The sequence below is a fragment of the Thamnophis elegans genome, chromosome 15 (assembly GCF_009769535.1).
Source record: "Thamnophis elegans isolate rThaEle1 chromosome 15, rThaEle1.pri, whole genome shotgun sequence".
NCBI lineage: Eukaryota > Metazoa > Chordata > Lepidosauria > Squamata > Colubridae > Thamnophis > Thamnophis elegans.
The window spans coordinates 13,571,585-13,597,569 of NC_045555.1; the positions used below are offsets into that span (position 1 = coordinate 13,571,585).

The 25,985-nt window shown below is 42.4% G+C and overlaps 1 protein-coding gene across 1 annotated transcript in view; it reads right to left on the reverse strand.

Moving 5' to 3' along the window:
* COL13A1 (collagen type XIII alpha 1 chain) overlaps nt 1-25,985 on the reverse strand; it is a 225,993-nt gene that overhangs the window by 66,818 nt on the left and 133,190 nt on the right. The window contains exons 14-18 of the mRNA XM_032232350.1: nt 19,762-19,860; nt 18,724-18,756; nt 16,123-16,149; nt 14,926-14,961; nt 8,271-8,333 (exon numbers count right to left, since the gene is read on the reverse strand). Of these exons, the coding sequence (XP_032088241.1) occupies nt 8,271-8,333; nt 14,926-14,961; nt 16,123-16,149; nt 18,724-18,756; nt 19,762-19,860 (258 nt within the window). The remainder of the gene's footprint in view (nt 1-8,270; nt 8,334-14,925; nt 14,962-16,122; nt 16,150-18,723; nt 18,757-19,761; nt 19,861-25,985) is intronic.

Below are 25,985 nucleotides of genomic sequence, written 5' to 3' on the forward strand. Positions count from 1 at the left end.
GAAAACGGTCTCCTGAGCTCCATTTTTGGCTGTGATGGCCTCCTGCAACCCTCTGCCAGCGAAAACAGAACTTGGGACCCCTTGCCACCAGAGGCTTTTGCTGTTTCCAGGGCAGCCCTGTGAGCCAGATCTAAACACCCTGCGGGCCAGATCTGGCCCCCGAGCCTTGAGTTTGACACCCCTGGTGTAGACCCTTATCGAACTCCAAGCAGGTACTGACCCTTAGTTAAGAACAGTGGTGGGATTCAGCCAGTTTGCACCACTTCGAGAGAACTGGTTGTTAACTTTCTAAGCATTTTGGTGAACTGGTTATTGGAAGAAATCATTAGGGCAGAGAACCAGTTGTTAAATTATTTGAATCCCACCACTGCAGAGGTGGGTTCCTACCGGTTCGGCCTGGTTCAGCTGAGTAGCTAGTAACTCGGCCTGCCATGCCCCCGAACCAGTTCTATTGGCATTGCCATTGGCACCGCCATTTTGTTTTTTTGCTTCTATACCTGTGCAGAAGCTTTTTTTTACTACTGTGCATGTGCGCCAGGGGTGGGTTCCTGCCAGTTCTAACCTTTTCTATAGAAGAGGTTCCACAAATCTACTGTGCCGTTTAGAACCGGTTCCAGCTCCCTCCCCCCACCCATCCGCACATCATCAAGATGAAGAGCGAGAGGAGGAATTCAGCAATAGAAGCTGGAGCCCACCCTTGCACCACTGGTTAAGAATATTCCTGTGGATGGGCATGAGTAACAATAAATCAGTTTAACTGGACCTCCTTGGATATGATTGTTCTACACTATCATGCTCATATTTATAAAACAGTGCCTCTGTGAAAGGTAAGGATGACTGCTGCGTTTGTGGTGCAATCAGAACATTGCGTGTGTTGAAGTTGTTTTAACGCAAACCAAAGATGCCTTTTAAAAAACATGTACTTATGCATGCCAGTGCTGTGTGTGAGGCAATTTAAGGTGGTTCTGACAAGTGTCGTCGGCATCTTCATATCCGGTCACATGGGCGGCAAGCCACTCTCATCCGGTCACATGGGTGGCAAGCCACTCCCACAAAGAAGGCTACACCCACAGAGTAGGTTCGAACAATTTTTGAAACCCACCACTGGTATGGACCTGGACTTTTGGACCTGATATTACCTTTATGTGGCTCTAAAATTTCTTGTACAAAGCGGGCCTAAGAGAATATATATGTATCTGACTGGAATAGTTATTAGCTTTCGTATTAATTACTTGTTTTGAATGTCAGGAAGTTAATATCCAATTTTATACTTACAGAGTGAAACATGTGACCAAAGTGAAATTGAGATAAACCCAAATCTACAGTAGGTTCTTTTATCCTTACCCAGTACCTATTTTATAGCCTTATGTGCTGAGAAGTGTCTATAATTCTTTCCAGCTTTCCACCAGTACAATAGTAGGGAGGAAATATCATAGTTGAAAGACACAAACTCTTCTTGAGCCACGAGCAGAATTTAATTCTTTCATATGAGATGAATGTTCACAACTCCCAGCTTCCCCCACTTTTTTTTATAATGGAGAAGCAAGCTTTTGTTGCATTTTCTGAATTAATCTACATTTGCCCCAAAGGAGAAACCCATTTCCACTAATAAGAAAAGTGGGGGGCAATAATGGGCCTTTGTCTCCTTCAATGGATTAAAACTGAGTGAATCTTGCATTCACTTTCCTTCTTCTAATGACAACCTGGCCTTCCTTGTCCAATGCTTTTGAAACCTCCAAGCTGGCTAGGGAATTCTGGGATTTGAAGTCCACACATCTACAAGTTGTCAAGGTTGAAACATACTGTTACTTCTTTCCCTAGATCAGTGATGGCTAACCTTTTTGTCGCCACGCGCTGAAAGCACGCACACGCACCCATAATGCAATGTGCATGTGACCCACTCCTGCACCCCTCCCCCGCGCATGCACGCATGTCTCCCGCATGCGTCCTGTTCCCATGCATGTGTGGCAGAGACCCAAAAACCAGGTAGCCGCCTGGAGGCACGCGTGAATGCATGGTAGATCTGAGCTGGGGCGATGGCTCACGAGCTCTTAGAGAGGGCTCTGGGTGCTACCTATGGCACTCATGCCATAGGTTCACCATCACAGCCCGAGATGAATAACTGGAGGAATGTGTTCCTAATACAGGAATATAGGGCTTTTTGGCTAGGCTGCTATTCTGTATTTTAACTATGGGAATAATAATAGATTGCTTATATTTTTGCAGCCATATTTGGGATTAAAATGAAAAACACCCATCACAACTGGACCAGCAGTAATCAAAGAAGTAACCCCCACTGAGTTTAGTGCAATAATGACCAACATTATTATTTTTAGCCTTAATCGTATCTAACATCATTTGCATTTTTAATTCGGTGGACACACAGAAGATTTTGTTTACATGTAACTGCTACATTCAGGGATGGCATTATAGGGTCATTGATAAACACAAGAGATGGCAGTGACAGCACTATAATAAAAAATCAGTTGAGGCAAAGCAGATGAAAGGCAAATCATAAGGTTTAAGAGCAGCAATTAGGCAGAATGAAACTGCCTTTGCAAAACATAGAAGCAAAGTGTTTATATTTGCCACAATTAGGAAAATGCACAACGCCAAAGGTCATTACCCAAAGATGAAGGTACATAAATCAATTGCAAACTTGAAATATGACATGGACAGATCATGTCTTCTGCTAAACCACCAGGGGGCAATAGAAGATTTCATTTGAAAGTTCAGAAAAATTCAGAAGTTTGCCCCAAAAAGAACATCTCCTGTTGGCATCCTTTTTAAACTTAAAACTTTTATGGGGACTGGGACACTTTTTCTACCATGTGTCATGTGCTGCTTTCTGATTGCTAGCTCACTGAAAAGCCTGCATTAAGAAGCTGTATGTCTTGAGATTTAAATTCTCCAAAAACCTGTAGTAGATAACTTGCATGTCTTTCGTTTAGCTGCTCATGATAAATACTGTATTTTTTGGAGTATAAGATGCTCTGAAGTATAAGACACACATAGGGAGGAAAACAGGGGGGGGGGGAAATCTGCCTCTGCCTCCCAGCAATTTGCCTCATTGCAACAAACAGCAAACAGTAGAGACGATATACACTGTTTGTGGTGTTACATTTCAGACTATACTTGTACAGATGTTGTTAAAATTGATGTGCTTCCTGGAAGTGTAGTTATTCTCTGCTACTTAAAAGAAGATACAATAGCATTGGGCCTCTTCAGATCAAGCATTTATTTTAAAAAGCTTCTTCATTTTGTTAAGCTGTCTGGAACAATAATAAAGCAGTCTTTAAAAAATAAGTCTAATAATTTGAACATTCTATAGACATGTATAGTTATTGACTTACCTCCTTGCAGCAAACAGCAAACAGCAAACAGACTGATTAACACAAGGGAAAAAAATCTCCCTGTGCCTCATAGCAATTTGCCTCCTGTAGCAAACAGCAAGTTTCACTTTCAATTTCAGCGTGGGCCTCCCGATCATCAGCTGTTTCAGGCTGCAGGGATTGCTATAGGGTATTGCAGCCTCTGCAAACTCCATTGTCCCCATTTGCTGCAAGGAGGTAAATTGCTGGGAGACAGAGGTCAAAGGATTGGGGGCGGTGGGTGGGCAGGGCTACTTTCAAAGACGCACCCAAATTTTCACCCTCTTTTAGAGAGGAAAAAGGTGCGTTGTATACTCCGAAAATACAGTAATAGGCAACTTGTAAGCACATATGGAAACCAACACTAAAATATGTTGGATGGGTTGGCCCTTCCCTCTTTCCTTCTATCAAAACGTTTATGAAGAGTTCTGGAACTACGTCCAAGACATGTTAAGGTGGGTGGCATTTGAAAATATCGAAAAGGATCTCAAATCATGCCACCCAATGTGATACTTGGTGGGTTTAACGATCCATTCCTGAATGAATCTACCCTCCAAATCAGCAGCAACAACCATCTCAGAAACATTTAAGCAAAGTTCTGGACAAAAGAATAGATTCCCATGATCAGTCAATGAAATCATCATTCTTGAATTGTAAGGACATTAATGAGATATAATTCATAGAAGAGAATTTGAGAGAGAAAGAAAAACAAGGAATCCATCCTTGCAAAATCATTGTCTGTGATCTTTGTGACCGAGTGGACCTTGTGACACAGTCTGTCGTATCATTTTCATAAAAAGAAGAGGTCAAGGAAAACCTATAGATGACTGGAGTTTGGCTGCTGGACAGCAGGTGGCAGCATCTAGCTGATCTACAGAAGTCACCACCTTAGTTTGCAAATTAAAACAAGAAACTGTTGAAAATCTGAAAATTTCGAGAGTAATACTTTCTCTTTTTCCTCTGGTACCATTTCTTCTGCAAATCACTGCATCACCTGTCACATCATTCCAAACTCTTATATTCAGTTTTTCATCATTTATAATTGGTTAAAATCTTTAAAGAGGACCATAAATGTCTCTTTAGCTTCTTGATGGCCATCGATGTCTCAACGGTATAAACACAAAAATTTCAGATAAAGGTAGCTTTAGTAAGACCATACCTAGAGTACTGCATCCAGTTTTAGTCACCACACTATAAAAAAAGGTGTTGAGACTCTAGAAAAAGTGCAGAGGAGAGCAACCAGGATGATTAGGGGACTGGAGGCTAAAACATGTTGAACAGTTGCAGGAACCGGGCATGGCTAGTCTAGTGAAGAGAAAGACCAGGGGAGACATGACAGCAGTCTTCCAATATTTGAGGGGCTGCCACAGAGAAGATGGGGGGTCAAGCTATTTTCCAAGGCACCTGAAGACGGTTCCACCACAAAACCGCGTTCGACTAAAGGGCGCTCGACGAAACCGCGTAGCTGACGTCATCACAGCGCGACAACAGTGCGGAGAAAAAAGCACGCTGTAAACGCTAAACCTAAAATTAACCCCTAAACCTAAACCTAACCCCCCTAAACCTAATCCTAAACCTAACCCTAAACGTAACCCTTAACCTAACGCTAAACCTAATCCTAACCCTTAACCTAACCCTTAACCTAACCCTAAACCTAACCCTTACCTTAACTTGAATCGGCTTGCTTTCAAAGCGCTATTTAAAGCGCCCTTCTTTCTCCGCGCTCGCTGTTGTCGCCTTGTTGATGACATCAGCGACGCGGTTTAATCGGGCGCGCTTTAGTCGAGCGCGGTTTTGTCGTGCCACGCCTGAAGGCCAGGCAAGGAGTAATGGATGGAAACTGAACAAGGAGAGATTCTACCTGGAAATAAGTAGAAATTTTCTGACAGGGAGAACAATCAACCCATGGAACAGAAGTTGCCTTCGGAAATTGTGGAAGCTTCATCACTGGAGGCTTTCAAGAAGAGATTGGATTGCCATTTGTCAGAAATGGTGTAGGGTCTGCTTGGGCGGGGAGGGGGAGTTGGGCCCGCAAGGTTCCTTCCAACTCTGTTAATCTGTATCCATTTGGTTTTTTTTAAAGAGTTACTTATCTTCAGTTGAGTAGCTATTGTCTTGTTTTAGATAGAAGTCTGGTCTAATATGGTGCTTGCCTGGGGATAACAAGAGTTTGATGCTCTGTTGCCAATCAGCAGTGGCAGCGTGTGGATGGTCCTTAGCAGGGGTCTCCAACCTTGGCAACTTTTAAGACTTGTGGACTTCAACCCCAGAATTTATCAGGCAACAAAGCTGGCTGAGGAACTCTGGAAGTTGAAGTCCACAAGTCTTAAAGTTGCCAAGGTTGGAGACCCCTGGTCCTTAGCATTCAGTTATCATTGCTTATCTGCTATGCTCTCCATCACAGCTCCTTTTCCTGCAAGACAGCAAACATGCCTGGAAATCTTAACTGGGGAACAGATGTTTACTAATGAAGTCAACAGAGGAATTTAGCATGCTTGTTCACCCAAGTAGATCTTCATGAAGCTTTGATGGCTCAAGCTGTTCAGGCTATGCTAGCTGTCTTACTGAGCTGCAGCAGTAATGCAATTTGCACCATGAAAAGGCTTTATATTGCCTTAGAGGGAGGTGGGGAGGACTCTTCCCAGCAGACCCAAACTGAGAGGGGCTTCTGCACAGATGTAGAGACTTATTCCAGTGGGGTGAAAGTAAAGGAAGGTGTCCCTGGAGGGATACGAAACAAGCAACAACACAGTTTTCCTTTGTTCTTTAGAAGGTCTGTGCTGCGTTGCTTCTTGGAGTAGCTTCAAATTGTAGCTCCGCTCAGAGCAAAACACCCCTTCAAAGCTTTGTACGATCCAACTACCTACTATTTCCTTTACAAATCTATATATTTGTACTCCAGTTTGAGAATGAAGGCAGCTACACACCCTTTTGTTCCTTAGTAAACATTGATTGGGCAAGTTTAGAATCTAATTGATGTGTGAATTCAAAACTTATATTGCATCCAGTTTTGGTTGCCATGATGTAGAAAAGATGTGGAGACTCTAGAAAGAGTGCAGAGAAGAGCAACAAAGATGATGAGGAGACTGGAGGCTAAAACATATGAAGAACGGTTGCAGGAACTGGGTATGTCTAGTTTAATAGAAAGAAGGACTAGGGGAGACATGATAACAATGTTCCAATATCTCAGGGGTAACTTAGAACTAAGGGGAAATTTCCTGACAGTGAGAACAATTAATCGGTGGAACAACTTGCCTCCAGAAGTTCTGAATGCTCCAACTCTGGAAGTTTTAAAGAAGAGATTGGATAACCATTTTTCTGCTCTGGTGCAGGGTTTCCTGCCTAAGCAGGGGGTTGGACTAGAAGACCTCCAAGGTCCCTTCCAACTCTGTTATTCTGTTCTGCTCTGCTCTGCTCTGCTCTGCTCTGCTCTGCTCTACTCTACTCTACTCTACTCTACTCTACTCTACTCTACTCTACTCTACTCTACTCTACTCTACTCTACTCTACTCTACTCTACTCTAAGTTGCTCTGAACATTACATATTGTGGGCTTTCTTCCTTACTGCCTTCTCAGATCTGGTGGCCTGGAAATATGTTAAATTACAATTCCCAGTCCTGCTTGTTAAGGATTATGGGATTTATTGTCCAGCACATCTGGAGGACATCAACTTGGAGAAGACCATATTGGTAACATGTTTTGATTACTCATGAAAACGAAGGGATAAATCAAGGAAGACTGTTTTGGATCAGTTATTGCTGACTTTTACTGCAATATGTGTATCATATAACTAATGTTGGTCTAAGCAGATCCTGATGGGAGCAGAGAAGAAAAACAAAAAGCATCCACTTCCATTTTTAGATCAAAACACTCACATTTGCATTTATGATATATGAGAACCAGGCATTTTAACTCTGGCCAGGCAATTTTTTCCTTTACCTTTTGTGAATGTTAGCCAAAATGGTAAGATGCTTTAAAAAAGAAAATAACAGTAATATATTTAAATTGCATGGGCTCGATATAGATTTCAGTTGAATAAATAACATATGGGCATGAAATCAAGGCTAGCTTTTCAAAGAGCCCTAAAATAGTAAAAGAAGAGAAAAGGTGCGTGCCAAACCTCAGAGTCAGGACCTGTTGACCCCAGATAGATTTGATGTGTGTCAGCTAGCCAGATTTTTCTGGATAAAAACCCCTCAATCCCAAAGTGCAGGAAGACGAGAAATCATCGACCAATTTGAGTGGTAAAAGGAGAGGCTTTTGCTAAGAGTCAAATTCCAAGGAGCCCTTCAAAGGTAGATTTCACTGAGTAAACCTTTGTGCCTTTTGGAAATAAGACATGGGATGTCTGCTTGTGGTTAATCGAATGGCAACACAAGACAGATGTCTTTGCCACTCAATAAGTCTGGCCAGGGTTGCGGTTTTCATAACAATGCCTTATTTTAAGTAACAAAGTGTCCATGCCTACCTTCAGGCTACTGTCTGCCTTTCTCCCCTATGCAACGGGGGGTGGGATGGGGGGAAGGAAGCACATCAGGGGTGGGTTCCAGCTGCCGCTACTGACAGTTCACTCAGGGACGTGCCCCGCACAAGCGCACAAAAATTGCTCTGTGCATGCGACAAGGAGAAAACAAGATGGCGGCGATGCTAGCGTGATGCTGAGAGAACCGGTTCAGGGGCGTGGCAGGCCTGGATCGCTGCCGTGGCAGGCCTGGATCGCTGCTGGTTGCAATCCCAAAGCTGCCGGTTCCAGTGTCTCAGGCCTCCAAGTTACTACAGCTTCGGCTGAACCGGTCCAAACCAGTAGGAACCCACCTCTGAAGCACATTATTCTCTTCTTAAAAACCTCAAGTGAGCATTTGTTAAGATAAGCATTTGTTAGTGCAATATGACGTTTACCTTAGAGCCAGCAGATCCTGGAAGTCCAGGTGTTCCTGGTAAGCCTGTTTCACCCACTTCACCCTAAGGAAAAGATGCAAGAAAAAGTAACAACAGCAACAACAACAACAATAAACCTCCACCATATAACATCCCAGGCTTAACAATTGTCTTTAAGAAAGATTAAAAAAAAGTCTGGTTGGTATACATGGCAATACTTGAAGACATCAAAACAAAAGAGGAAAAATGGGAGAAGATCACAACATACAAAGGCCTGCGAATAGAAATAGAACGACTGTGGGAAAAGAAAACAAAGATAGTACCAATAGTAATAGGCACCTCGGTTGCAATCCCAAAGCAACTGGAGCACCACTTAAACCTCACCACACTGACAAAATTCTCATCGGTCAATTGTGAAAGGCAGAATTACTTGGAATTGCTTATCTCCTGTGACGATACCTTTTAACACCATAAAAAAAAAATCTGCCTATTCCAAGTTCTTGAGAAGGGCTCAAAAGGTAGATAAAATTGCCAAATCCAGTTTAAACATCTGGCTGACTGTGCAATGAACCATGATGATGATGATGATGATGATGATGATGATGATGATGATGATGATGATAAGAATAGGAATTTTACAAAATACATCAAGAAATTGCAGCTTCCTGCAAGGACACCAGCAGAACTGCAAAAACTACTAACTGCGCTACTCGGAAATCGTACATTTTAAGAAGATACTTGGTTGATACCTAGGATGCTGGCAAAAACCGGAATCAACCATCAGCGCCAGTCAATGATAGCAATAGCAATAGCAGTAGACTTATATACCGCTTCATAGGCCTTTCAGGCCTCTCTAAGCGGTTTACAGAGAGTCAGCATATTGCCCCCAACAATCTGGGTCCTCATTTTACCCACCTCGGAAGGATGGAAGGCTGAGTCAACCCTGAGCCGGTGAGATTTGAACCGCTGACCTGCTGATCTAGCAGTAGCCTGCAGTGCTGCATTTAACCACTGCGCCACCTTGGCTCATGATATTTGTGATAGATCTTTAAATGTTCAGTTGACTGAGTGTCATGTTTAATGAATAAAAGATATATAGAGTAAACATTTACAAAATGCATGGGATAAGAAACCCCCCCCCCACAAAGTGGAGGATTCTAACTGCCTAGGAGACTACGTCTCCACTTTTAGGGGATGGAAGAATGAAGAAGAATTCAACAATGCTTAGAAAAGCATAGTTCAAGGTAAGGTCTCAGTCACCAAACTGGTGTGGATTCCTCCTTTTCAAAGCAATGAATGCTTGTCAGTCTTACTGTCTGGACCTTCAGGTTATGTTGTGATCCTGCACAGAAAGCATTAGGTTCCCCCCCCCCCTTCACTTTGTGTGAGGATGTTAATGCAAAAGACAGCAGGGAGGAAATGGTCTTGGATGAGTAGGTTTTATATGTTCCTTGTAAAATCTTTTTAAAGCAAAGTTACCTTGTGGTTTCAGAATGATGCACACAATAGAGAACTAGAAGAGAAATGTTTGTGTTTGATGTTGGGAAGTTGTCCTTCCCAAAGTAACTTTTCCTGTTTTGAAAGAACCTCTGTCACAGGGAGGATCAACTCCAACCTCCCAACCATTCTTTTCTCTCAGTAATAGAGAGCCACGGTAGGTGGAGTAACCCAAAGCCAACACGGGTTTATCAAAATCAGATCCTGCCAATCAAATCTTATCGCATTTTTTGGGGCAAAGTGACTAAATTAGTTGAACCAGAGAAATGCTGTGGACATAATTTACTTGGACTTCAGTAAGGCGTTTGATAAAGTAGACCACAACCTACTTCTTGGTAAGATAGAAAAATGTGTGTTAGACAGCATCGCCACCAGATGGATTCATAACTGGCTGACCAGCCACGCTCAACATGTAGTCCTCAATGGATCTACATCTACAGGGAAGGAAATATGCAGTGGAATACCCCAATGTTCTGTCTTAGATTCAGTAATCTTCAATGTCTTCATAAACGACTTGGATGAGAGAATAGAAGGGGAACTGATCAAATCTGCAGATGACACCAAGCTGGCAGTAATAGTCAATACTCCAAAAGATTCAAGATTCAGAAGGATCTCAACAGATTTGAACCCTGGGCCCAATCTAACAAAATGAAATTTAATGGTGAGAAAGAACTTCTATCTCAATGATGCATCTGCTCTAGCCTTCCAGCCATTCTTTCCCCTCAGCAATACAGAGACAATGTAGATAGTGGTGAAGGTATTGAATTCCCTGGAGAGGAGACACTCAGGTTCTCAATCAAAAAAGCTCTTTAGATGACTCTGAGGCAATCACTCTATCTCAGCTCTCACAGGGTTGTTGGGATAGGGGGAAAAGGAAGGAGAAACCCAGTGGGGGGGTTTCACATTTTGTTACCACTAGCTTGCCGCCTGTGCACCCGCTCACTTCACGCATTCCTTACGTATATAAGCCCGGCCTTCTGCGCATGGACTTTGCTTGTGTGCACACTTCCCGTGCATGCACCCGGACTCAAAAAACGTGCCTAAATAGGATGGCATAGAGCCAGAGCAGGTGGGTGGGCCACCCACTCGCACCCATGATTCCACTACTGGTTCGGGTGAACCGGTCCAAACCGGCTGAATACCACCTCTGGAGAAACCATTGTGTTTGCTGCCTTAAGATTCCGAATGACAAGTGGGGTATAAATCTAATGTAATAAAATAAGACAGGCATCCTAGGACTTTCTTCTTATGTCAAAACAAAACTTTTCTTCCACTGATTAAAAATTCAGACTTATGAACCCCTTCCTATACTGTAAGAAGACAGCTCTTTCACTGATGCACGCCCACACAGCCGCCGAGCAATGACTTGCTTCATTCTCCTGAGAGCTGTGAAGCCACTAAGTGTTGCATAGTCAGCTAATGAAGAAAACATCATTGTCACTGGAAAAGAGGCCATAAATTGTGCACACAGATGTGAAAAGATGGATCTGGGCCACAGAGACTATGATTTTCAGTTTTCTGCAGAAGGCCAGGTCTTTGATTTATGCCGATTTCAAGAGAAGTCTGCCAAGTGTTACAATTTCAGCCAAATAATGTATACAAACAGTTGCACAATAGACATGACTGCAGGCTGTTAAGAGTATTCAATCCTGTTTATAAAATTATCTTTTGAATTGCTATCTTTATATTAGCATTCTATCCTTTCCCTGTCTGAAACAAATTTCATTTCTTTCACTCTCTGAAACAAGTAAAAAGAAGGACTAAGGGAGACATGATAGCAGTCTTCCAATATCTCAGGGGTTACCACAAAGAAGAGGGAGTCAAGCTATTCTCCAAAGCACCTGAGGGCAGAACAAGAAGCAATGGGTGGAAACTAATCAAGGAGAGAAGCAACTTAGAACTGAGGAGAAATTTCCTGGCAGTTAGAACAATTGATCAGTGGAACAAGTTGCCTCCAGAAGTTGTGAATGCTCCAACACTGCAAGTTTTTAAGAAGATGTTGGATAGCCATTTGTCTGAAGTGGTGTAGGATGCCCTGCCTAAGAAGGGAGTTGGACTAGAACTATTCTATTCTATTCTATTCTATTCTATTCTATTCTAAATTTGTCTCTTTTTTCATGCTTCTCCTCCTCACTTACATTAGATTCAGTTGTACCATCTCTGATAATCTGATATTATTATATCAGCATATAATGCTAGGACAATTTTGGTCCATCAGGAATCAATAAAATCAGCATTGGGAGGTTCTTCTTTTCCAGAACCATTTAAAGAGAAGTGAATGTGGAGCCCTTGATGCTTTCTGAGCATGATTCAGGGGTGAAATACTACCGGTTTGGACCAGTTTACCTAAACCGGTAGTAAAAATGCTACTGGTTCACCCGAACCGGTAGCAAAAAAAAATTGCTACCGGTTCAGGTGATTTCTGATTATCAGCTGTGATGTGCGATTTATATTAGCTAGAAAGCAGGATGTCCTGCTTTCCAGCTAATCTAAATCATGTGGCACAGCGGTTCCCCCCCCCCCGCTGTTCGCTTACCTTTGCAAGCGCGCTCAGTAGCAGGCTCCACCCACCTGCCTGGATGTCATCACGTCCATTTTTGACATTCTGCTCATGCATAGATGGTGCTGCACTTGCACGGATGATCCTGCACTTGTGCACAGGTGGAGCATATGAGCAAAGTGCGGGTGCTCTCACATTGCTACTGAACCTATAGCAAAGGTAACTTGATTTCACCCCTGGCGTGGTTTTTTGCTTGCGGATGCTTTCATTACCCCACTAGGTATGAAGATGCATTCTAGTTGGGAAATAAAACATCTGCAATCAAACAACCACATTCCGAGAGCATCAAGGATTCCAGAGTTCAATCCAGAAGTATAGATATTCACTTCTGTTGGGGAAAAAAATGCCCATCTCTTGGAGATCCTGCATTGCAAAGTTTTCATTGAACAGGGATTGAATGAACCTGTTATTTAGATGCTTAAAACGTACAGAATATGGACTAGTTTTCACCACTATGATAATGGCAGAGTTGTGTGCCATTACTGTAATTAATTTTTTCCCCTTGAGACAGCACTCATCATATTTTTTTTCAATTTATCCCTAGGAGGCAAAACAGTAGATTTAATAGCTGGATTGCAGAACTATTGCAACATGACCTTAGTGTAAAATCCTGCCTCAATCTATCTGTGAAATTCACTTGGACTTACAGTATAATAAAAGTCACCCATCAAAATAAAATTGAGCATGGTAAATGGAGCAGAAGAATAACTATCAATATGTTATGAAAGAATTGAAAAGAATTAACCAGGTAAAAGAGCTTCTTAACTTACTGCAATTGCAAGTGCTTTAAATGGGATGTAGAATCAGTCTTTAAAGGACACTGTCTGTGATGGCGAACCTATAGAACATGTGCCAGAAGTGGCATGCAGAGCCATCACCCATTGCTCTTCCAGGTTCTGGCGCACTGGCCAGATGGTCTTCATGCACAGGGGAGCGCCGAAAACCAGAAGAGTAGCTGCCCGATGTGCATGTGCGTGCCGGGAAGGTGATCTTCCAGTTTCTGGCACATGCATACACACCGCCCAGCTGGTCTTTGTGTGAGCATGCATGCCAGAAACTGGAAGACCAGGTGTCTGGTGCGCATGTGCACACCAGAAACCGGAAGATCATGTTCCCGGCACCCACATGCCCGTCTGGTGTCTGCTCTTCTAGTTTCCAGTGTGCATGCTCCTGTTTCGGCACTTGGTGCTGAAAAGGTTCACCAACATTGGACTATGTTATCTCAGAATAATTGTGGAAATTGTTTATTCACAAGCGCTCTCACTTCTCTAGCATTTTTTACTTTTTTACATTTGTTACTTTTCCTCTCTGATATGTAAACTTGCTAAGGATGGGAAAAGCTTATTGTAACCAAGTCAACTTCGGTCAGGTGTTCTTATGGATGGACCAGAATTTAATCAGCTTGTCAGACAGCAACAGTCTCAAGCAACCTAAAAATCAAAGTAGCAGTGGAGATTTGGAAACATCTTCAGGATCATAGTCTTACAACAGATTTTACTCATTAATAAAGCAGAAAGCCAGCAGGTCAAATCTACACTTCTTAAAGTTCTTAAGGTTAAAAAACACTGATAAAGGGCTCAGGAGGAAATCACAATGCCTATCGTCCTAGGCCCTGGCACTCTTAGTCAAAGATGCCCACAGGAAGAAATTAAGTAAATGTCACGGCTAGGAAAATGCTTAGATATCTATGCATAAGATGAAGAATGGTCAGGGGTGGCCTTCAAAAATTTCAGCAATATCCAAGTAAATGAGGTGAAGAGTGTGAAGTAGAGCAGAGAGAGATAAGGGAAGAAGAGAGGGATAGGAGAGAGGGCAAAGGGGGGAGAGAGGAGGAGAGAAAGGAGGAGTGGAAAGGGGAGAGAGGAGAAAGAGAGAGGAAGGGGAAGTAGAGAAGAGGGAAGAAAAGAGGTAGGGAGGGGGAGGAGAGAGGGAAAAGAAAGTGATGGACAAGGTACAGATATGGTGTATGGAGAGCAGAAGAGCCAATAATTGTTTTTGGGAGTTGATGGTAAGATGAATTGATGTAAGCATTTAATAATACAATACGATGTTGTCTATGTAATAGTATACATGTGAGATTATATGTTATGAAAATGGAAACATAAAAAACTTTAAAAAAGATTTCAGCAACATGTTCCCTGCTCGGTTGCTGGGTGGGTGTGGCTATGGTGGGTGTGGCCTAGTCGGCCTCCTGCACCATGGCATGTGTGCATGTTTTCACCTTCCCCAGGCTCCGGAGACTTTCCTCGAGCCTCTGGGTGGGCAAGAACTTTCTCCCTGGGGCTCCAAAGGTCTTCTGGGAGGCCTGTTTTTCCCCCCCTCTGAGCCTCCGTGTAGGCCCTGCACTTACCTTTCATCCAAAACGGGCCTGTGGAGACTCCTGGGAGGGGCGTGGTGGGGTGGCAGGGGCAGGATGTGGTGGGTGGGGCCAGCCAGGGGTGGGATTTGGAGGTTCTCCAAACCGACCATAAAGTTAGCTATGGGTTCTCCCAAACCTGGGCGAATCCGTAGCAGCCCACCCCGAGAATGGTGTATCATATTCTGAGATGGCCGTGGTCAATTTTAATGAATTTAAAATTTGCCTACATTCTAATTCAATTTTTATATTGTTCATCATACCTTCCTTCCATGGTATCCTTGAAGTCCAGGGTCACCCTATAAATTCAATTGAAAAGAAAAAAAAATAGAGTGAATTAAGCTACCTGGAGACTCAAACCAAAATATTCTTTTAAAGAAAATGAACACAAATCACGATTCTGAAGAAGATACTGAATGAGAATTAGACCACTGAAAAGTATTCATGTCTTAAGAAAATAACTGTGATATCCATAAAGGTAAAGATTCCCCCCGCACATATGCGCTAGTCGTTCCTGACTTTACGGGTGGTGCTCATCTCCGTTTCAAAGCCGAAGAGCCAGCGCTGTCCGAAGACATCTCCGTGGTCATGTGGCCGGCATGACTAAATGCTGAAGGTGCACGGAACGCTGTCACCTTCCCACCAAAGGTGGTTCCTATTTTTCTACTTGCATTTTTACATGCTTTCGAACTGCTAGGTTGGAAGAAGCTGGGACAAGTAATGGGAGCTCACTCTGTTACGCGGCACTAGGGTTTTGAATTGACGAACTGCTGACCTGATCGACAAGCTCAGCTTCTTTGAGACTGAGCCACCGCATCCCTTTATGATATCCATTGTTAAGGGCTATTTTACCCTTTAAGATCCACATGAATTTGGTTGTTAAGAAGAATTGTCCTTAGATGGGAAAGATGGTGCCATGTAGCAGAAGGAGAAATATATGAAAACTAGCAAAAAAACTTAGATTTTGATTGCCAATTTCTCTGTGTCCTAACAAAAGAGTTCTGTGTAAGCTCACTACCCCATATCTTATTAAACTTCTCTCCACACTTTTGAATATTGGAAGTCAATTATGTTTTTCAAAATGTGCCTTAGGTCAATTTATTTCACACAATTAAATACATTATCATTAAGAGTTGGATCCAGTGTATAAACAATCCACAACCCAGTTTCTAAGATCATGTAGTTTGGGAATTAGGAAAATTAAAGCCCTAACACATTGGGAAATGTTCATACAGCTGGTTAACTTTAGAACTGGATTCTTTAAAAAAAATTTTTTTTTAAAAATTGCAAAACAATTTCCTAGCTCAGCAATTTCCTAGCACTTTATAGTTAGAAGTAATCTCATGTTGGCAACTGGATTTCTAACCGTGTTTCAGTGATTGCAACGTTCATGCCCACAACACTGAAATTTCAGAAGACTCTGCTAAGGTCCAATATTTAATTCAAGGTATTTTACTCACCTTTGGTCCAGGAAGTCCTGGCAAACCCTGATGACAAAGGAACACAAGATCACTGAAGCAGCAAAAATAGTCAAAGGACTTTAACTCTGAGATCTGTCCTTCTTTTAGTTCTGTTTGCACAGCAACATTGTTTGCATTGGGTGAATGAACTTTAATGAAATGCTTTTCAATGGAGAGATGCTTTTGAATCTATCTCAAGGGTGAAATCCAACAGGTTCTGACAGGTTCCGGAGAACCGGTAGCAGAAATTTTGAGTAGTTTGGAGAACTGGTAGTGGAAATTTTGAGTAGTTTGGAGAACCGGTAGCAGAAATTTTGAGTAGTTTGGAGAACCGGTAGCAGAAATTTTGAGTAGTTTGGAGAACTGGGAGTGGAAATTTTGAGTAGTTTGGAGAACCGGTAGCAGAAATTTTGAGTAGTTTGGAGAACCGGTAGTGGAAATTTTGAGTAGTTTGGAGAACCAGTAGCAGAAATTTTGAGTAGTTTGGAGAACCGGTAGCGGAAATTTTGAGTAGTTCGGAGAACCGGTAGCGGAAATTTTGAGTAGTTCGGAGAACCGGTAGCGGAAATTTTGAGTAGTTCGGAGAACCAGTAGCGGAAATTTTGAGTAGTTCGGAGAACCGGCAAATGCCACCCCTGGCTGTGGGGATGGAGATTTTGCAGTATCCTTCCCTTGGAGGTGGGAGGGAATGGGGATTTTGCAGTATCCTTCTACCACACCCATCAAGCCACACCAGCCACAGAACTGGTAGTAAAAAAAAAGTGAGGGGGGGGGCAAATCAGCTGTGCTGCACGATTGAGATGAGATAGAAAGTTGGAAATAAAGGACAGGATAGGGCAGGGGTGGGTGGGTGGGGCCAACTGATTATCAGCACTATCAGTTCTCCTAAACTGGTCCAAACCGGCTGAATACCACCTCTGATGCATTTGAATCTGTATTCTTCAGCAATCCCTATGCCTTTTTGTAATGATGCCATGGGATTTCTCTGCTGCTCTTCCGTGGTTTTCCTCTCTGTACTTTTCAGATTAGAACACGGAAGGCAGTAAACTGCCTAGGTTTCATCAGAGCAGGGGTGCGATTCAAAAATTTTACTACTGTTTCTGTGGGCGTGGCTTGGTGGGTGTGGCAGGGGGGGAAGGTTACTGCAAAATCTCCATTCTCTCCCGATCAGCTGGGACTCGGGAGGCAGAGATTAGATGGGGGCAGAGCCAGTCATAGGTGGTATTTATGTGTTCTCCGAACTACTCAAATTTTCTACTACCGGTTCTCCAGAACTGGTCAGAACCTGCTGAAGACCATCTCTGCATCAGAGCCCAGGTTTATTACAGGTAGCCCTCAACTTACAACCACAATTGAGCCCAAAATTTCTGTTGCTAAGTGAGGCAATTGGTAAGTGAATTTTTGCCCCATTTTACAACCTTTCTTGCCACAATTGTTCAGTGAATCATTGCAGTTGCTCAGTTAGTAACATGGTTGTTAAGTGAATCTGGCTTCTCCATTGACTCTGCTTGCCAGAAGGTTGCAAACGCTGACCATATGATTACAGGGCACTGCAATAGCCATTAGTATGAGTCGGTTGCCTAGCATCCAAATTTTGATCACGTGACCAGGGGGATGCGGCAATGATTGTAAGTGTGAAAAATGCCATAAGTCGCGTTTTTCTATGCCCTTGTAATTTTGATGTCAGAACCAGTGGTGGATTTCAATTTTTTTTAGAACCTCTTCTGTAGGTGTGGCCTGCTTTATGGGCGTGGCTTGCCGGCCATGCGACCGGGTGGGACTGGCTTGCCAGCCATGTGACCGAGTGGGAGTGACTTGGCAGTCATGTGACTGGGTGGGTGTGGCCAACTTAGAAAATGTGGTAAACTCACTTAACAACATTCTTGCTTAGCAACCAAAATGTTGCCTCAGAAACTCTGACATTTGAAGCACTCAAGTCTTAAAGCTGTCAAGTTACAAGACCCTTGCACCCCTAACCCTTTAGAAAAAAACGCAGGGGTGTTCAAACTTGACAGCTTTAAGACTTGTGGACTTCAACTCCCAGAATTCCTCCTCTCACTCTTCATCTTGATGATGTGCAGATGGGCAGGGGGAGGGAGCTGGAACCGGTTCTAAATGGCATGGTAGATTTGTGGAACCTCTTCTATAGAAGAGGTTAGAACTGGCAGGAACCCACCCCTCATCAGAACCCTGACATTTGAACAGTTCCTAAATGAACTGTTGTAAGTTGAAGACTACCAGTAGTGCAGTTGTCAGATGCCAGAATAGAATTCAAAAGTACAGCAAGTTGTGTGGTTAGAAGGCAGTACTGCAGACTACTTCTGCTGCCTACTGGCTGCCTGCAATTTGGCAGTTCAAATCCCACCAGGCTCAAGGTTGACTCAGCCTCACTTATGCAATGTAGCCAGGACTAAAATGAGTCTAGAAACTTCATTCTAGGAGAAATATGATTTTTCTCTGATGAATAAACTTTGCAGTGGAATTCAGCAATTAATCGCATGCAAGCCCTGAACTTCAACATGTGTCCCATGTTGTCCTTCTCAGGCTCGGAGAAAATATTTTTATACGAACAAATGCAAGAAAAAATGATTAAATGGCTACCTTTCCATCCTTGCCAGGTTCTCCGGTTTTCCCCTATGGGAGCAAAGAAACAAGCCTTTTTGAGATATCACAAAGGTATTGTAAATCTGAATAAATCATCAAAGGCATTTGAAGACTTTCTTAATTTAAGAGTTGGCTTGGGAGTGGAAATGTTCAAATCATAGAGTAATTGCCCCACTCTGGCTCTTTTCACAGATGGGTGTCATGAAATGATAGTCTTGTGCAGCCATCTCATGGCAGAATAACAGTATAACAGAGTTGGAAGGGACTTTGGAGGTCTTCTAGTCCAACCCTCTGCTCAAACAGGAGACCCTATCAAATGATTAACCAATCTCTTCTTTAAAACCTCCAGAAGATATCAAAGGCTTTGAGGCAACCTCAGAAACTGGTCAGACATAGAGGTAAAAGGTAATTTTGAGGTTCTTGGAGAGGGAGACTGTTCTGACCGAGGCTTCCCAAGAGCAGGAAGCAAACTCCTGGTCCTGAAAAAAAAAACCCTTTTATTAATTTACTGTGAATTTTAAAATCTTTCAAGGGAGGAATTTATAGTCTTATCTCTCCTTATCTGGCTTGGAGAGCTGCCAGGCCGATATCTGCAGAACTTGGCAAGGAGTCTCGGAGAGTTACAAACCAATTAAGCGAATTAATTGCCTCCTGCAAACTCCACTCCCCTTCACTCCTCTTTTATTCCCTCTGGGAGGGGCCATTCATCATCCACCTGTGGCCTTATTCCCAAGTTGACCCTGTTCTTTAGCTGTTCCCTTTGTCTGGCAACTCTGCACATGCGCACACAATTGGAACAGGCTCCAGCTGTTCTTCTGCCCCACTGATGTCTGACTCTGAAGGCAATTGATAGCTGGCATACGGCTCTGGCCACCTCTCTGCCTCCGACACAGAGCCCCCATCAGAGCCTTCCCCAGACTCCAGGACTGGCCCATGTTCCTCCCCAACCTCCTCACTATCTGAATCTGTTGCCAGCTCCGCAGGCCGCTGATGGGCCACAACAGAAAGATCCATAGAGACATGAAAAACACTTACAGCTGGGCCAGATGGGCCAGTTGGTCCTGGAGTCCCTGGTGGTCCTGGAGGCCCAGGTAGCCCTGGAGGCCCTTGGATGCCTGCCTGTCCTTGTTCACCCTGAGGTTCATTGAGAATAATATTACTATAAACACAGCTAAATAACATGGGAGAACAAATAACCACCTAAGCCAAGGAATACAGGTAAAGCCAAACAAGGTCTTGTTAGAAAGTCTATGAAGGGGGTTTCTAAAACTCAGGCAAAGAGTAACTATGGATTGGCTGATGGCGCATTCCCATATTATTATTTTTTTAAAAGCTTCCATTGCAATAGGTTGGATGGGAAACCGAGGGCCAATATTAAATGCCATCCAATTCAGTTAGTTGGATTTTTCTGCATCTAATACTAAGATTCACATCACCTGAATTTTTTTTTGTAGGTATGCATTTGAAGTACCCTAGTGGTAAAAAATCTATTTGGCAAATTAAGTGGCTATACTCCTACCGTGCCCATGGAATTCTGTCTTTTGGTCATGCAGTATTTTATGCATTGCCAAAATGGTGACATGAGACCATCTTCAATGAAGCCTAACAGCATATTAAATGCACATGCAACAGAGCAGAACAATTTTTAAAATATAGCTCCAGTCAATGGCTACACATAGCCTATGACATCTGGTGAGGGTGGTGTTTGATCTTTGATTATTCCTCCATCCATGATAAGCCATGGTGGCATAGTGGTTAGAGTGCAGTACTGCAGGCTACTTCTGCTGACAGCTGGCTACAATTCAGCAAATCAAATCTCATCAGGCTCAAGGTTGACTCAGCTTTCCATCCTTCCAAGGTGGGTAAAATGAGGACCCTGATTGTTGGGGGCAATAGGCTGACTCTGTAAACTGTTTAGACAGGGCTGCAAAGCACTGAGAAGTGGCATATAAGTCTTAAGTGCTACTGCTATCCAATAGGATTCCAGATGGATCCTGGAAGGCAAGGCCAGTTCAGATCAGCAGTATGCATAAGCATATCATAATGCCACTGTAACAAGGGACTTTGCATGAATGGGCATCTTGCTTATACAAGCACTCTGGCTGAGATGAACCTCATCTACCAAAGCACACAGAACATTATCCCCAAAAATGAGGATGATGTGCATTCTGCTCTGGAGACTTCTGTCTATTGAAGGATGCCATTGCTGGGCAGCTGAGATGGTGCAGGACTTGTTAGATGTCCAATCTCTGCTAGTCCCAATTCTGATGGCGCAGTAGATGTGGTCAAGCATGAAATTTGTTGATACTTCTATGAAATAATCTATCATATTAGAATAACATTCCCTGCAACGAACAGTTGAAGGCTGAAATTTGGCTCCCACTTAATTAGGACCAAGGGTTGAATGCAAGACACTTGTTTGGAAGAGTCATTTGAATAATTAATAGGACATAAAGCTCTAAACATCCATTGGATAATCACTGGAAATTCTAGGTTATTCTAGGCTCGTGATGGCAAACCTATGGCACAGGTGCCAGAAGTGGCACGCGGAGCCATGTTGCCTGGCATGCGCGGCGTTGCCCGTTTCTCTTCCAGGTTTCTGGTGAACATGGGCCCGTGACGAACAACTGGCTTCGTGCAGGTGGCAGTGCTGGAAATAGGAAGAGCAGAGCTTCCATTTTGTGGCATGTGCAGCAGATAGCTGATCATTGCATGCTCGTGTGCTCCAGTAATGAGAAGACCAGCTGGCTGGCGTGCATGTGCGCACCAGAAATCAGAAGTTCAATTTTAGGCATGCGCATGTCCCCTGGGAAGCTCCTCTTCTGGGTTGTGGTTCACTTGGTGCTGAAAAGGTTCACCATCCCTGTTCTAGGCTATGTATTTGTGTCTCCAAGCATATGGCAGCAGTAGGAATTGTGTTCTTCCCATTTTCCTATCTCTGCCAAACGTCTATCTAAAAAGATTATGAAATATACTTTGGTTAGGCGAATGTTTAGAACTATGGCTAGTGAACTACCCCTGCTTAGTACAGGGGTCCCCAAACGTGGCAACTTAAAGACTTTTGGACTTTAACTCCCAGAATTCTCCAGCCATTAGAGCAGGAGAGAATTCTGGGAGTTGAAGTTCAAAAGTCTTAAAGTTTCCCAGGTTTGAAGACCTCTGGCTTAGCAGATTGTATTGTAAAACAGATCGGTTCCAGTAAAATCAAATTAAACCCTTTTAAAACCCTACCTCGCATGTGTGCGTGCGCGTCTCCCGTCGGCCAGCTGTTTTTTTGGGTCTCTGCTGCGCATGCGGGAGATGCGTCCATGTGGAGGGGGCAGGAGGGTCGCACAAACGTTTTTGGTCCCAGGAGGCTTCAGGGAGGCCTGCTAGACCCAAAATGTGGCACAAGGGGGTGCGATTTCGGCAGGTGAGGACAAAAAGGTTAGCCATCACTGTTATATGGTCTAACAATACTTTCAAGACAAATAACCACTAAACCATGTGTTCATGCTTAGCTGCTAAACTAAGCATGCAAATGCATTAAAAACCTGATTTGTCAATTCTGTGAAATGGGTGCATTACTGAATTGCCAGAGAATCTTTACTTTTCCTAGTTTTAACGAAACCCTCTCCTAAGGAAGATGGGAAGCTGGTTAATTACCAGTTTCAGAAATGAACAGACCAGGAGGAGGAGGAGGAGGAGGAAGAGGAGGAGGAAAAGGAGGAGGATACCTGGAAGGTGCGTCTCTTTATGACTGGGGGCGGAGCCAGTCGCACTGAATTGAGAAGAGGCAACAGCTGAAGACCGAGCCAGAAGGTCACGGGGAAAGGCCAAAGGTCACAAGGCAAAAGATGTCAGTAGGGCATCAAAAGTCAAACAGAGCAGCCAGGGAAGAAAAGGGAAACAGGGGAAAAAAGTAAAATAACCAAAGGAAGGAATAAAAGCAAGTCTGAGTTCATCAATATCAAAGAAGGGGTCATGGAAAAACCATTGTCATTGGGCACCTCGTGGCAAGCCTCTTGAGCCAATCTGTGTCTCTTTTACTTCATTTTAATTCCACAACCTGAATGTTGCTGAAGCAGCTATAAATGTTGCTTCACTCTTCACAATTTAGAGCAGAGGTGTCCACCTTTGGCAACGGTAAGACTTATGCACTTCAACTCCCAGAATTCCCCAGCCAGTCATGTCTGTTCCATGCTGGCTGGGAAGTTCTGGGAGTTGGACTTCACAAGTCTTAAAAGTTGCCAAGATTGGACATTCGTCATAGAATCTGGAAAAATTTATAATAAATCCAACAGTTCATTCAGCCAAGTTCCACTGCAATACAACTTAGATTCCTTAATTTTTTAAGACAAATTATTTATGTGTCCAATCACACTTGGCTAATAAAGAAATCAGTTCTATTCTATTCTATTCTATTCTATTCTATTCTATTCTATTCTATTCTACTCTACTCTACTCTACTCTACTCTACTCTGTTCTAACACCACTGCTGTTAGGAAGTATCTGTACCACATTATTTGTACTTTCCTATTTTAATTCTGTAACTCAGATTGAACTATGGAGTTATTGATGTTCTTCAAGCTTAGTTGTTGGCAGATGTTTTATTACCCAACTAGTTAACAACAGTGTGAGTGAATACAAACCCTACACTTATTCAGACTGATGATGTTACCTTGTTTGGTAGTGAAAGTCCTAAGCAGACAAACTCAGACAATAATTACTTTGCTTATTAACAAAGATGTCCTTCTTAACAGTTTTGGAACTTTCTTTCATAAGATATTCCTTTTTTTAAAGTAGTCAATTTGTTCTTACGCTATTGATCCAAGCAACAGGAGCCTTGGATGGCAAGCTTCAAGTGCTAGCATTTGGAATTTACCAAGTAAATAAAATAAGCAGAATCGGTGCAAAAAATATGGAAAGGGTTGTAGTATAATTCCTCAACCCTCAATCAATTCAATGAATAAAACAGGAAGATTGCACTATTTAAATGCAAATAGCAATCCCTTAAATACAAAGGTTCGCTCAATTTTTTTTAAAAAAATGTCTTTATTTAATCAGTGAGAACTTTGTAGGAAATGAAAGACAATGGAAAGCACCTCTTTTCAGCAAAGGATCCAGCTCCAACTTATAGAAGAGATTACTTTTGGTGGAGATCCTAAAAGATTGCCTAAAATGAAATTCAGGCAGGGCCTATTGCCTATATAACTCAGTTAATCAGGCTACAAATGAGTCAAAAGTTATCAAAAGTTCTGGCAGGATTCAGTCACACTAACTGGATCCAGATTTACTCTTTTAAACTTTCAAAGTCTCTACCCACTTCCTCCAAAAGGAGTCTAGTTCATGAGCTGTTGCAGGAGCTGGCAAAATTGCATTACATCATAAACTCATTTTCTATTAGCCAGGCAGAAAACAGTTGATGCATTTCAACCATTGTAGCCAGTATTTGCTTTTTCAGCTGTTATTTCTCTCCAGCTCTTTGGAAGGGTTAAGCTGCCAAGAGTTAAAGGGTTGGGTTTAGGTGTTCATAGATGAGATGGGATTATTTGACTCTGTGCATACTTGGGTCTGAAATTTAAGATTCTGCAGATTAATTGTTTGTGAACTGACTTTTAAAAATGTTCCTATAAGCTCCCTTGAGAACCCAGCTCAATAAATTATTTCAATTTTTTCTCTTGCTAAACATGATAAGAGCTATTTGAGTAGCCACTTCTTGGTTTTCTATTCTCTTCAGCAATACAAAGACATAAAAAAAATCATCTGCCCCAAATTATTTACTACTACAATAATTCTACTGATTATTCACATTAGGACTTCCTTTCTACAATCAAAGTCACCCTATTTTCATTAATATAAATGTAAGAAGAATCAAATGTTGGGTGGCTCAAGTCTATTCCTCTTTGGTGGCTTAGAGATGTAGCCACAGGTCCCCCATGACAACAGCTGTAGACACTCTACAAGATACATTTTTCTACTCATTTTTAAACTCACTTGCTCTTTAGGGCAAGTCAAGTTCCAGTCTTGTTGCAAACTGAAATGTCTTTGCCATATTGCAGCCCTACCGTCCAATGATTCTGGGCAGATGGTTTAAAATATAGAACATGTTGTGGTGATACGTATATTGGAGGCACAATTTTGGATTTAGAAGGCCACAATTAAAAACAGATCCAAGGCCACAGTGGGATTCACCAGTGAATCCCAGAAACAAAATTGCCATGATCCTTGGAGTTCATAAAATGAAATGAATGAACAACATTGCATGATTATGTGTTATATGTAATCTGGTTAAGGCACTAAATTTAAGCCTACATTGTGGTGGTGAGGCCTTGAAGTGCTGTTAGTTTCAAGGATGTAAACTGGACCAAGATCTTCTTACTGTTATGTCTCAATCTTTTTCTTGATTATATCATTTCCAATAAAAGGAGATTCTGTCTGGAGAATTATTTATAATTTACAAACATGAATATCTGAATATTTATTTTCTAAAGATGTGAATTAAAACTTTGCTGATGAGGAGATAACTTTAAAAACTTTCCCATTTTGTGTTTGGTACTCAATTTCCCAAGCCTGCCATTAACTGGGAAAGGCAAATTTTGAGAAGCCATTTGTAAGAAAATTTAAAAACAGCAGTGCTGAAAGGCAGATGTGTGATAGGAGATCCTCTGCTATGTGCAAAAATAGTGAATTCAGACCAGAAAAGGGTTTTGGAGGAAAACAGGGCAGTTGAGGTGGTTGGTGGTGGCTCATGGAGTCATCAAAATAAAACATCAAAGTCTTACAAGATGGCCATAACTGATCATTTTCTATAATTCTCCTTAAAATCTCAAAAGATTTTTGCCATTCTTGCTCACAATCTTATATAAATTAAAGTGACCAAACCAAATCAAAATCAAATCAAAACCCAAATTAACATAACTTTAATTTTGAGGTCCTGCAATGGCCATCTGCATTTCTGGCTTATAGAGTGATCTAGAAAATTCTAATTATGATGAAGGCCATAAAAATAAGTTGGGAACAGCTGCTCTAGATTGATGACCCTGGAATTCCTGCTGTATTATCAGAAATTGCTGATAACAATGCAAAGAATGCCTCATTTGTCTATCGCAAAAGCCTCAGTAAAGGGGTATGTCTGTAAGGCATGGGGTTAGATGTCCATTTTGCCAATATGACCTCCCTCATTATCCACAGAATGTTACAAAAGGTTTGGTATCATTCAGGGCATGCAATATCCATTTTTCTTTGCAACAGGACTGGTAAAATCAAACCATTTCTTT